This window comes from Piliocolobus tephrosceles, chromosome 17, assembly GCF_002776525.5.
Source record: "Piliocolobus tephrosceles isolate RC106 chromosome 17, ASM277652v3, whole genome shotgun sequence".
NCBI classification, from domain to species: domain Eukaryota; kingdom Metazoa; phylum Chordata; class Mammalia; order Primates; family Cercopithecidae; genus Piliocolobus; species Piliocolobus tephrosceles.
Genome location: NC_045450.1, coordinates 21694236 through 21707521, shown reverse-complemented (window position 1 = coordinate 21707521; position 13286 = coordinate 21694236). Strand labels below are relative to the sequence as shown.

The 13286-nt window shown below is 49.3% G+C and overlaps 1 protein-coding gene across 2 annotated transcripts in view; it reads right to left on the bottom strand.

Annotated features, from left to right (window-relative positions):
- The window catches only part of SCNN1B (sodium channel epithelial 1 subunit beta), an 84897-nt gene that overhangs the window by 24590 nt on the left and 47021 nt on the right, over positions 1 to 13286 (bottom strand). For both annotated transcript variants that reach the window (XM_023189323.1, XM_023189322.1), the window contains 3 exons: positions 8231 to 8549; positions 3793 to 4066; positions 1419 to 1609 (listed from right to left, as the gene is read on the bottom strand). In XM_023189323.1, the coding sequence (XP_023045091.1) occupies positions 1419 to 1609; positions 3793 to 4066; positions 8231 to 8541 (776 nt within the window). In that variant the 5' untranslated portion in view covers positions 8542 to 8549. The remainder of the gene's footprint in view (positions 1 to 1418; positions 1610 to 3792; positions 4067 to 8230; positions 8550 to 13286) is intronic.

The following is a 13286-nucleotide window of genomic DNA, read 5'->3' as shown; positions in this document are numbered from 1 at the left end:
TGTGGGTCAACTGCAAGAAGACCTAGACCTCCGGTTACCATTACCCTCATTCCGCCAGTCTCTCACATTAAAAGTCATTAGGGAAAAATAATATTTACAGGAAATACTTATATAACCTTTTTTTTTTTTTTTTTGAGACAGTGTCTCATTCTGTCACCCAGACTGGAGTGCAGTGGTGTGATCATAGCTCACTGTAGCCTCGACCTCCTGGACTCAAGGATCCTCCCTCCTCAGCCTCCTGAGTAGTTGGGATTACAGGTGAACACCACCACATCTGGCTGGTTTTTGATTTTTTGTAGAGATGAGGTCTCGCTATGTTGCCCAGGCTGTTCTTGAACTCCTGGCCTCAAACGATCTTCCTGCCTTAGCCTCCCAAAGTGCTGGGATTCCAGGCATGAGCCACCAGGCCCGGCCTCATAGCCTTGTTCTGGGTGCTGCCATGAGCCTACTCATTTACTCTTCTCAATGACTCTATGAAGAAGCTACGATTATTGTTCCTGCTTCAGAGATGAGAAAACTGAGGGCAACGGATGCGTGGGTGCCCACCCTGATCCCCTCATTGGGCTGGTGCACCTACCCCCAGCTGCTAGGAGTGAGGTCTGGGAGGTTAGGAGACCCCACGCCGACCTCTTGGAAATGACCTACAGCCCAAGCTGGTCTCATGTCACTTTAACACACGTCCATCCTAGCCCCGAACGCCATATACACAGATTCACACAAGTGGCCTCAACATTTATGCTCACGTGGACACACACACACACACACACACACACACACACACACACAGAGCCAGTTACCAACTCACTGGGCATGCAGAAAGGCCGGTCCCCTCCTTCAAGGGAGGATGACTCTATGGTTCAGTTTATGCTCCAGATCCTCCTACAGATCAAGCTGAGCCTAGACTTGACCTGAGACCACATCCTTGCTTAACTTTCTCCTCCCTCCTTTTAAAATTTAATTTATCTTACTTTTTTCTAGAGGCGGGGTCTCACTATATTACCCAGGCTGGTCTTGAACTCCTGGTCTCAAGTGATCCTCCCGTCTCCGCCTCACAAAGTGTTGGGATTACAGGGGTAAGCCACCTACTCACCACGCCCGGCCTTTCCTTTTTCTTTTTCTTTTTCTATTTTCTCCTTTTCCTACATGTTCCAAATCCTCCTTCCTTATCCCACTTTCTCTGCAGACATTTCCTAACACAATCCTCTCAATGCTTCCTGAGCAATTCAGCGCATCCCTGCCTCAGGATCTGCTTGCAGGAAACCGGACCTAAAAGACACCAAGGCACAGAAAACTGTGCTGCAGACAGCCAGTAAGTGACCAGGCAGGATTTGAACGCTGGCAGGCTGTACTCCCAACTGTAACACGCCACTGCCTTTCAGAGCAGGGGCCTGGCCAGGTGGGCTTGGGGTGGCTCTCACCGGTAGTTGCAGGGCTCAGCTCCAAACAGGCAGGCCAGGATCATCTGCTCGCCGGGGTAGCTCATCTCCACCAGCTCCTGCTGTGGCACCTGTGCAAAGATGTTGGTGGCCTGCAGGCTGTACCACTCTGTCACTGCCTGGGTAGCGCTGGTGAAGTTCCGGAAGGTGCACTGGGTCCTGTTGAGGCTACACTGTGGAGACCAAGAGGGGTTTTTGTGGGTGGTGTGGGAGCTGCTCGAGGGCCCTAGCAGGACAAGAGCTGTGCTTTGCCAGCCGTCCTTCTGGCTGCAACTTGGTGGTGGGAAACGTGTTCATACTCATGCTCACACATACTCAAGGGCTGCCGCCTCATACACAGCTGCGTGTCAATCACAAGATCCCCTCATCAGGCTGGTGCACCCACCCCCAGCTGCTGGGGGTGAGGCCTGGGAGGTTAGGAGACCCCTCAGCAACCTCTTGGAAGTGACCCACAGTCAGTGACCAACTCATGGGCATGCACAGAGGCTGGTCCCCTCCTTCAAGGTAGGGTGACTCAGTGACTCCGTTTACAGCCACCAGCCTCACCCCTACTCGTACCATTATGCATGAGCAAAAACACACACGTGGTCATGTGTGCAGAGGCATGCACAGAAGATGCCCTCTCTCTGACCTCCACAGCCTCATGTCACTGTAACACAAGTCCCTCCTAGCCCCGAACCCCATATACACAGATTCACACAAGTGGCTGCAACACTTATGCTCATGCGGACACACACACACAGTTCTGATTCCTTTTCCAGCCTCTGCCAGAGACTTTCAGATGCAGCTCCCCTGGAGGCCATGAAGACCAAGAAGAAACTCAACATACAGGAAACACTGCCTCTCATCTGTCCTGGGAAAGACACAGATCCAGTCACTGAGTCCAACATGGGGTGCAGAGCACTCTTCCACCCGGTCACAGCCGGCTTCTCATGACATCCAAGTTATCGCACAGGCATGGGACAGACTTGGCCCTCAGACTCTGGCCTTGGCCACGAGGCTGCTGCTGGAACCCGGGAGGCCGGATAGAGAAGCTTCCCCTGGCATTCTTACACCACCCTTCCCAACACGCCGGGCCAGCCTACTCCTGGGGGCCTCCCTGCCTCCCCTTGGGGAGGTAATGGCAGCCCTTAATCCTCACTCTGTTCCGGGCTCTGTTCCCAGTGTCTTACATCTATAATCCCACTGAAGCTTCACAGCATTGCCAGGAGGTAAGTATCATTGTTATCCCCATCATCATGAAGAAATTGAGGCCCAGGAGGTTAAGGAAGGTGTGACCACAGCAGATCCCCCATGTGACATTGGCTAGTTTGTGTGGAGAGGTGGGGACAAAGCAGTTGTGGAAGTCATAATGTCATGAGTGTGAACAGCAAGGCAGTGGCTCCCCCTCTGGGGAGTGTACGGTCCCCTCCTGGATCCCCATCCAAGACTGATCATCGGAATTACCAGGGAGCCTGTTGTCAATACAGATTCCTGGGCCTGGGCCCAGAACTGCTCACTCAGATTCTCTAGGAGTGGGGCCTAGGGATGTGCATTGTGACAGAGCTCCCATGGGATCCTGAGACACAGACAGGGGACCTTCTCCCCACTTCTAGGCTTAAGAACTAATGGCATCCCAGCCTCCCAGGGCAGGGCAGTTGTTTCTTGGCATCTGACTGTACTGCACAGCTGTGGCTTTTCACCTGCCCAATATTTATACCCCTATCTTTTGATAACAAGACTTGGTTCCTCCCTCAGGGAACCACCCTCCCCCTCCCTCAGTCCATGTGGTCTCACAGAGGCTGACATCACTCCCAACTCCAGGGCACATGGCCCAGGACTGGCCAATCATGAGAGCCCCTGCTGTAGCCCACAGTGATTGGTTTAGGGGTGAGCATGTGACCTAATGCGTCTTCTCAGGACCTTTGCGGGGACGACAGGGAAAGAGGTCTTTTTATGGGACGACTGCTAAGCAAGGGCACTGAAGGGACCCTCCGCATGGAGAGATCTCGCCCGAGATTGAAGTCGTCTGAGAGAAAAGTGGAACCAAGATGGAGAAAGATTCTTGATGACCTCATTAGAATACCTGGATCCAGCCTTGCCTGAATGCAGTATACCTCTGGACTTCTTAGTTATGTGAGCCAATAAATTGCCTGTTTTGCTCAAGCTAGTTTGAACTGGATCACTTATACCAAAAGAGTCTTGACTAACATGCCAACAATTTCTTTTTTAAAAAAATCTCTGCTAACAAGCAAAACAGGCTCTGGCTTCCATCTTATCTTTCCCCCAGCAAGACTCAAATTATTACAGAAAAGAAACACCCACCAGCCTCAATGGGTGGGGCCCATTGCTTGACATGTTCCTAGGGACCACTTACTAGTCTCATGGCCATTTTGCACCCATGGGCATTACAGATCTTTTCTGATGCTGAGCTGTTTGTTAAGCCATTGTGGTCATCTCCAAAGAGATCGAGGATCACGGGGTGGTGGGGGTTCCGTTCATCAATAAGGACCAGGGGTGTGTGGTTCCAGATGGAGGAGTTCAGGGTCCTGGTGGCATTGGCATGGCTTAGCTCAGGAGCCAGGATTCTCTCCAGGACAGCTTCCATCAGCTCATCCAGGTCCTTCAGCAAATGCTTGACTTTGGAATACCTGGATGGGGAGAGAGCTGGTTAGGGAGAGGAATGAATATCTGTAAAGCAGAGCAACTGAAATCTGGGACCCACTCTGTAGCAGTCTGTTTTCACACTGCTATAAAGATACTACCTGAGACTGGGTAATTTATAAACAGAAAAGGTGTAATTGACTCACAGTTCCGCATGGCTGGAGATAGGTCTCAGGAAACTTACAATCATGGCAGAAGGTGAAGGGGAAGCAAGGCATGTCTTACATGGCAGCAGGAGGGGGAGAGAGAGAGAGAGGGCACACACAGAGGAGACTGCCACTTGAAAACCATCAGATTTTGTGAGAACTCATTCACTATCATGAGGACAGCATGGGGAAGCCACCTCTATGATCTAATAACCCACACCAGGTCCCTCCCTCGACACATGGGGGTTACAATTCGATATGAGATTTGGGTGGAGACACTGAGCCAAACCATGTTACTCCAGCATGGCTGCCACTATGTATAAGAACACCACCCCACCTAAGCACCTACCTCTCCATCCACCCACCCATGCATCCATGTGTCCTTCCACCACCCATGCACTCATTCATTCACCAACTTTTAATGAGCACCTACTATGTGCCAGGCACTGTGCAAGGCACAGATGGTATAGCAGCAAACAAGAGGGACCTGGTCTCTTTCCTTATGAAATTCACATTCAAGTGAGGAAGAATTGTAACGGCTCATGGTTATTGATAGCTTACCCTGTGCCAGGTGCTAGATGCTTTCCAGGTCTTATTTACTATTTGCCACAAGTCTGTTACCGTCCCCATATATAGATCAGGAAACTGAGGCTCCAGGAGTTGGTGTGATTTTGCAAGCTCACTCCACAGATAAAGGGCAGAGCTGAACTTAGAATGTGGGGTTGCTGGGCTGGGCTCCAGTGGGTATGTTTACGGGGGTTCTGAGATCTCCCTCCCAGGAGGGAGCAACTTTGAGAACAGGAGCCAGTTTCAGGAGAGAGAAAATGGATGGGACTGTGAGGCTGGCTCCAATGTCTTCCCTCAGCCCTCTGGAGCTCCCATGTTGGACATGGTGGCCAGTGAGAGATGGATCTATCAAGGAGTATCTCTGCCAGGCCCCGTGGGGGCCCGGGCCCTGCACCCCAGTCACTTCATATCCAATTTCCCAAGACCCTGCCTCAGAGTGGGTCATTGAGGCCACAAGTGCCAACTCTGGCTGGAGGACTTCCTACAGGAGCATTAAATGCTGGACAGAGGCCAAGGTCCCGGTACAAAGGTATACAGCAGCTGGAGCTAACATTGGCCTTCTATGCCAGTTCCCTGACCATTAAATCTGTGTACACAGGAAGAGGAGGATCGGGAAGGGTGGCGTCTGTGCAGACGGCGGTGTTATTACAGCCCAGATGTCCACAGCTGCTGGGAAGCTTGGCGGGTCACTCTGTGGGCTCCAGGTTTGAATCCTGGCATGCCACTTAATATCTTGGGCAACTTCACCTCCCCGAGGCTCCGTTCTCTCATCTACAAAACGCGGGGGCATAAATAAGTACTCCAGAGAATCGCTGGGAAGATTCAGTGAGGCGCTGCTTGTAAAGTGCATGGATCAGTACCCAGACGGAGTGCTGTCGTTCCTATTATTATTAAAGGTTCTCTTGAGCAGCTCTAAGAAACCACCAAGGCAGGAAGAACCCCATTAATAGAAAGAAGGGACTTTCTGATAATTGGGAAAGTAATCACCGCACGTGAATTCCCTTCCAGGACTTTTAAAAACAGAGATGCTGCCTCACCATGTTGGCCAGGCTGACCTTGAACTCCAGGCTTCAAGTGATCCTTAAGCGTTGGCCTCCCAACATGCTCTGATTTCAAGCCTGAGCCACTGTGTCCATGCCCAGTCAGGACTTTTTTCTTTTCTTTTCTCTTTTCTTTTCTTTCTTTTCTTTTCTTTCCTTCCTTCCTTCCTTCCTTCCTTCCTTCCTTCCTTCCCTTTCTTTTTCTCTCTTTCCTTCCTTCCTTCTTTCTTTTCCTTTCTTGCTTTTCCTTTTCTCTTTCTTTTCTTTTCTCTTTCCTTTCCCTTCCTTCCCTTCCCTTCCTCTTTTCTTTTCTTTTCTTTTCTCTTTTCTTTCTTTTCTTTTCTTTCTACAGGGTCTTGCTCTGTGCCCTAGGCTGGAGTGCAGTGACGAGAGCTTGGCTCACTGCAACCTCCACCTCCTGAGTTCAAGTGATTTTCTTGACTCAGCCCTCTGAGTAGCTAGGATTACAGGGGTGTGCCACCACGCCCAGCTAACTTTCGTATTTTTAGTACAGAGGGGTTTCACCACGTTGGTCAGGCTGCTCTCGAACTCCTGACCTCAGATGATCCACCCTCCTTGGCCTCCCAAAATGCTGGGATTATAGGCCTGAGCCACTGTGCCTGGTCAGGACTCTCTTTTGGATAAAAATGTTTTCTGTGACTCAGCCCTTCTTTCAGTTCCTTGAATGCACCAAGTTTCTCACTAGCTGCACCTGCCGTGTCCACCACTGGGGGCACTCTCTTCGCTCTACCTGGCCAACTTCTACTCATTCCTTAGGGCACTTTATTTTGTTTTGTTTTGTTTTGTTTGTTTTTGGACTGACTCCCTGTCTCTCCACAACCCTGACTAGGTTGGGTCTCCTCATGTGTCCCCTTCACAGGCCTTGCTATCCAGCGGAGAACAGGCAACCTGGAAGAATGGTTAAAAAGTAGCAGCTCTGGGATCACGTCTGGCCTGGGTTCAAATCCCACAGACGTCCCCTGTGTGTCTCCAGGCAAGCTCACTTCTCCGAACCTCCATCTCCTCACCTGTAAACTGGGGCTGCGACAGGAGTTCCCAATCCTAGGGTGCTTGTGTGGATTAGAATGACACCAATTACCCAAAGAACACTGAACACAGTGCCTGGCATATCATAAGCATTTGTTGAAGAGTTGTTATTTATTTATTTATTTATTTAATTTTTGAGACAGGGTCTCGTTCTATTGCCCAGGCTGGAGTGCAGTGATGTGATCTCAGCTCAATACAACCTCTGCCTCTCGGAGTCAAGCAATTCTCGTGCCTCTGTCTCCTAAGTGCCTGAGATTACAGTATTTTTAGTAGAGATGAGGTTTCACCATGTTGGCCAGACTGGTCTCGAACTCCTGACCTCAAGTGATCTGCCCACCTCGTCCTCTCAAAGTGCTAGGATTACAGGTGTAAGCCATGGTGCCCAGCCGAGTTGGTTTTTGTCATCATAATGATAATGAATTCGATATCTGTCTACAGCCATACCACCCTGAACGCGCCCGATCTCGTCTGAATTCGATATTTGTGAGGACAACTCTGTGGGGTCTGTTTTCTCTGGCAGGCTGTGAAGAGGACAAGGACTCTGTTTTGTTCACTGCTGTATTTGTGTTGCCTAGAACAGTGCCTGGCACGTAGTAGGTGCTCCACAAACACATGTGGAATTGATAAATAGGCACTGGCCTGCCTGACCAGAGGGTGCCCAAGGTTCTCTCTAAGCTTAGGAAACTTAGGATTTTTTATTTTTAAGAGATAGGATCTGCCTCTGTTACCCAAGTTGGAGTGCAGTGGCATCTTCTTGTTTTTATTTTTAATTAATTATATTTTATTAGCCTTGACTTGAAACTCAAGTGGTGCCTTCTCAGCCCACTGCAGCTTCGAGCTCCTGGGCTCAAGCAATTCTCCCACCTCTGCTTCCTAAGCAACTCAGACCACAGGCATGTGCCACCACGTCTGGCTACTTAAAAAAAAATTATTTATTTTTTTTAGAAGTGGGATCTTGCTATGTTGCCCAGGCTGTTCTCCAACTCCTGGCCTCAAGGGATCCTTCTGTCTTGGCCTCTCAAAGTGTTGTTATTACAGGCCACCGCACCTGGCCAAAAGTTTATGAAGTTTGAATTTTAGTTGCTGCAAAAGGATGAAAGCAAATGGAAAGACAGAGAGGAGGAGGAAGAGAATGAAGGAAGGAAAGAAAGAAAAGAAAAAAAGAATAAGGAAGAGAAAGGAAGGAAGGAAAAGTAATAAAGAGAGGAAGGAAGGAAGAAAGGGGAGAAAGAAAGAGAAGGAGAGAAAGGAGAAGAAAGGAAAGGAAGGAAAGGAAAAGTGGAAGGGAACAAAAGAGAGAAAGAGAACTGCCCGTCTGCTGAGACCAGCTGTGCGCTCAGGGGCCACCTACTTGAAGGGGCTAGCATTGCAGATGGTGACGGCGGGGAAGTCCATGGTCTTGAAGCCTACGGAGAGGGAGACGCTGACCTCCCAGCTCAAGTAGGTCCTGATGAAGGTGCCCCACTGCCAGAAGACGAGAGCAGCGAAGAGCAGGGTGAGCAGGAACCACATGGCTTTCTTCTTGGGCCCCTCGCAGATGATACGCTTGGGGCCGTGGGTGTTGGTGTTATCGCAGTACCACACCAGCAGCTCCTTGTACGTGTAGCCGGGGCCCTTCTGTAGCCGGTGCAGGCACTTCAGCAGGTACTTCTTCACGTGCATGGTGGCACCTGCAGAGAGGCATGGGGACGCACATCAGTTGGGACACCAGTCTTGCCTGCGACGATGTCCCAGTCACGTCCAGGAACTGGGCGGGGGCACATCCCCGTTCTTCCTCCCTCTTTACCTTCCTTCCTCCCTCCCTCCCTTTTTTCCTTCTTTTCTTCCTTCCTTTGGCTATCCATCATCAATCCATCCATCTAATCAACCAAAATGCATTTATTGAATGCCTACTATATGCCAGGCACTCAAATGGTCCTTCTGGACTCAATGAGCAAGATGGACAAGGTTTTTTGCCCTTTGGGAGTTCATAACCTAGTGAACAAGTGACTTAAACTCTCAACTCAGGTTCTCTGTGCATAAAATGTGGTATAGCAAGTCCTCAAACGGCATCGTTTTGTTCAATGCTTCATTGCAACGTTGATGAAAAAGAAAGTATTTTCCCAGCCAGGGTCACTGTCTATATGGAGTTTGCATGCTCTCCCCATGATGTGTCTGCATGGTGCCAGGTGAGTGAGTGAGACTGTGTGTGAGTGCTCTGCAATAGAACGTGTCCTGTCTAGCATGGGTTCCCGCCTGAGCTGCAGAGATAGGCTCTGGCCACTATGACCTTGAACTGAATAAGTGGGTAAATAATGATCTTGTTTTTATTAATCTTTCTTACTCTTGTTGATATCAATTAGCCTATGGTGAAATTGATTTCACTATACATCGTTTCACCTAGAGTTGCAGTTCCCAAGAACATATCAATGATGTTAAGTGAAGACTTACTGTAATAATTACATCTAACTTACAGGATTGCCAAGAGGGTGAAATTCGGGGATGAACAAAAAGTGCTATGTACTGAGCCTAGCACAGACCAAGTCCTCAGTATACCAGTTTCCATTGTCGCTAGCTGTCAGTGGGTAAGACAGATGTTAAGCAAAGAATCCATCAAAAATGCAGAGCTATGAAACATGACAGGAAAGACTGGGACCCCATGCCCTGAGACGCTAGAGGCATTAAAGGGTGGTGGTTTAGAATAAGGATTCTGTAACCAAATTTTCTGGCTTGTTTGTTTGAGACAGGGTCTCACTCTATCACCCAGGCTGGAGTGCAGCGGCATGATCATGGCTCACTGCAACCTCGAACTCCTGGCAAATGTCTGGCTTTGACTCTCAGCACTGCTGCTTTCTAGCTGTGTGACTTTGAGCAAATCTCCTTCTCGGTCTTTCAGTTTCCTCATCCATAAAATGGGGATAATTACAGCTTCCGCCTGACAACGGTGTCATGGAGGCTGGCTGCATGGAAATATGGAGAGGGCGGATTCATGCCTGGCACCTAAGTGTCAGCGATTTTTATTAGAAAATGGAGGCCTGACCAGGTCTGAGAGTCCTTGGAGAAAGAAAGAAAAAAGAAAAAAACCGGTGTTCTATGGATATGAATTACAATGCAGTGAGGTTGTGTCCAGAGCATTGAGGTTGGAGGGTATGGGTCATGGAGGAGGAATGCCAGAGCTTTCTGAGACTCTGTTTCCCATAGGCATGAGGGGGTAGGATTCTTGTGAAGACCACCAGTTACTTGTTATAGCACATGGGGTTTCTAAGGACATTCCTGCTTCCCCCTCCTTTCCCTCTGGACACAGAGCAGGAATCTGCAGCAGGAGCATCCCAACTGTATTCCTGGAGCCCCAGTTGTATTTGATCTTCAAGATCCAGACCAAAGGCCACCTCCTCCATGAAGCTCTCCTGACTCCAGGCTGGACCCTCGCCCTGTTCTGAGAGCCTTTCCCTTCTGGGGGCACCATGCTGGGCAGTGTGGTTCCTATTTGCCCAGCATCCTCTTCCCCTTGCTCTGATGTTTCAGGTGAAGGTATCTCACTGTCCCCTTCATCTCAGTTGGTGTGAGTTGCCAGGCTCATCTCTCCTCTTAGCTCTGGGAGATGTGCATGTGACCCAGACTGGAACATTAGGACTCAATTCTATTAGTTTATATTGGAATAACTAAAGGAGAGACCTCACTTTTAACTAAGCCTACTAAACTGAGATGGAGAGAAATTTCTGACATCACCATTTGAACACCTGGATCCAGCCATGCCTGAAGCCATTCATTCCTGGCCTCATCAGATATGGGAACTAACACATTTTCTTTCTTACTTATGCATATTCAAATTGGATGTCTGACATTTGCACCTATAAGAAGCTTAGCAGTAAAATAAATTGACCCTCGTTTTATCCTGTGTTCTAGTTTCTTGTGCCTGTGGCTTTTCCCAGGAGATCGAAAGTCCCCTGAGGGTAGCAGCTCTATATCCCTGACAAGGCCCAGCACAGTGCCTGGCACTCCACCGAATATCCAGATGTAGAAGGTCAGACCTTTACACCTAAATAGAGATGTTAAACCTGCCCAAGCATGTTCATTCCTGATCCAATTATCTGACACAGTAACATCTCTCACCTTCCTTCCCCAAAAGGCGTCTTGGCCAAAGCATGAAGTGCTTTCTTCTCCAACTGCTTTCTTCTCCAACTTTTTTTTTTTCCCTCTCTCTCTCTTCTCCCTCTCCTCTCTTCTAACAGGCTCTTGTTGTGTCACCCAGGCTGAAATGCAGTGGCATGATTTTGACTCCCTGCAACCTCCACCTCCCGGGCTCAGGTGATCCTCCCACTTTAGCCACCTCAGTAGCTGGGACTACAGGCGCATGTCACCATGCCCAGCTAATTTTTGTATTTTCAGTAGAGACAAGGTTTCGCCATGTTGCCCAGGCTGGTCTCGAACTCCTGGCCTCAAACGAACCACCCGCCTGGGCTTCCCAAACTGCTTGGGTTACAGGTTCACATGAGCCACTGTGCCCCACCTCCAATTCTATTCTGATAGCAATTAAACTCTATGTGCCTGCTCAGGCCACCATGCCTTTAAGAGGATGTTCATGGACTATCCCCACTCCCAACTTTCCCCAGAAGGTCTGTTCACTGCTCTGAAATAATAAAGTACTAACAGTTATTATAATAACAACTACAACAGCAACATCAAAGTACTAAATGTTTACCATGACCCAGGCATATGGAAAGAACCAGGGCTTCGTCTGCCTTGTATAGTCTAGCACCCCAAAGCCACATAGGTGAACATCACATTAGGTTCCAATAGGTAGTCGTAGAAGAAACAAAGGGCCTCTAGAATGTATACCTGTTTCTATTCTCATGTAATTATTCTGATTTAGTCAAGGAGAAAGTCTTGTGTCCGGAATTGGTGGGTTCTTGGTCTCGCTGACTTCAAGAATGAAGCCACAGACAGTCGCAGTAAGTATTACAGCTCTTAAAGTTGGTGTGTCCGCAGTTTGTTCCTTCAGATATTCAAATGTGTCCGCAGTTTCTTCTTTCTGGTGGGTTTATGGTCTCGCTGACTTCAGGAGTGAAGCTGCAAACCTTCGTGGTGAGTGTTACAGCTCATAAAGTCTGGGTGTGAATCCAAAGAGTGAACAGCCGCAAGATTTATCGCAAGGAGTGAAAAAACATGGCATACGCAAGACAACCCCAGGGGGTTGCCTCCTTCTGTCTCTGGGCAGCTTTATTTCCTTATCTGACCCCAACCACATCCTGCTGATTGGTCCACTTTACAGAGAACTGATTGGTCTATTTTACAGAGAGCTGATTGGTCCATTTTACAGAGAACTGATTGGTCCATTTTGACAGGGTACTGATTGGTGTGTTTACAATCCCTGAGCTGGACAGGGAGTGCTGATTGGTGCGTTTACAATCTTTTAGCTAGACACAGAGTTCTAGACAGAAAAGTTCTCTAAGTCCCCACTAGATTAGCTAGATACAGAGTACTGATTGGTGTATTTACAAACGTTGAGCTAGACACAGAGTGCTGATTGGTGTATTTACAATCCCTTTGCTAGAGATAAAAGTTCTCCAAGTCCCCACTTAGACCCAGGAGCCCAGCTGGCTTCACCTAGTGGATGCCACAACGGGGCCACAGGTGGAGCTGTCTGCCAGTCCCATGCCATCCGTACACACTGCTCAGCCCTTGGGTGGTTGACCAGGCGCCATGGAGCAGGGGGCCGTGCTCATCCGGGAAGCTCAGGCTGCACAGCAGCCCATGGCACGGGGAAGGCTCTGGCATGGCAGGCTGCGGTCCCCAGCCCTGCTGCATCGGGAGGCAGCTCAGGCCAGGCGAGAATTTGAGCGTAGCACCCGTGCGCCAGCACTGCTGGGGGACCCAGCGCACCCTCTGCAGCTGCTGGCCTGGGTGCTAAGCCCCTCACCGGCCGGCTGCTCCAAGTAAGGGGCCCACCGAGCCCACGCCTACCAGGAACTCGCACTGGCGTTCACAGGCACCTCTCCCTCCACACCTCCCTGCAAGCAGAGGGGGCTGGCTCTGGCCTCCGCCAGCCCAGAGAGGGGCTCCCACAGTGCAGCAGCGTGCTGAAGGGCCCCTCAAGTGCGGCCAGAGTGGGTGCCGAGGCCAAGGAGGTGCTGAGAGTGAGGGCCGCCAACACGTTGTCACCTCTCAGTCTCAGGTTGGTACCAACAGGTCCTAACACCTCTCCAACCCTTCTAATCTCCAGGTTTAACAATGAGGCCTCAGGCTCAGACAACAGTATCTAGTTAGAATGGGCAACACTCTGTTTTCACAGAATGTTTCACGTAAGTAATGTTTTACATAAGTAAAATATTTTACATAAGTAATGTTTTACATAATGTTTTACATAAGTTTTACATATGTAATGTTTTACATAAGTAAAACGTTTTACAAATGTAATGTTTTACATA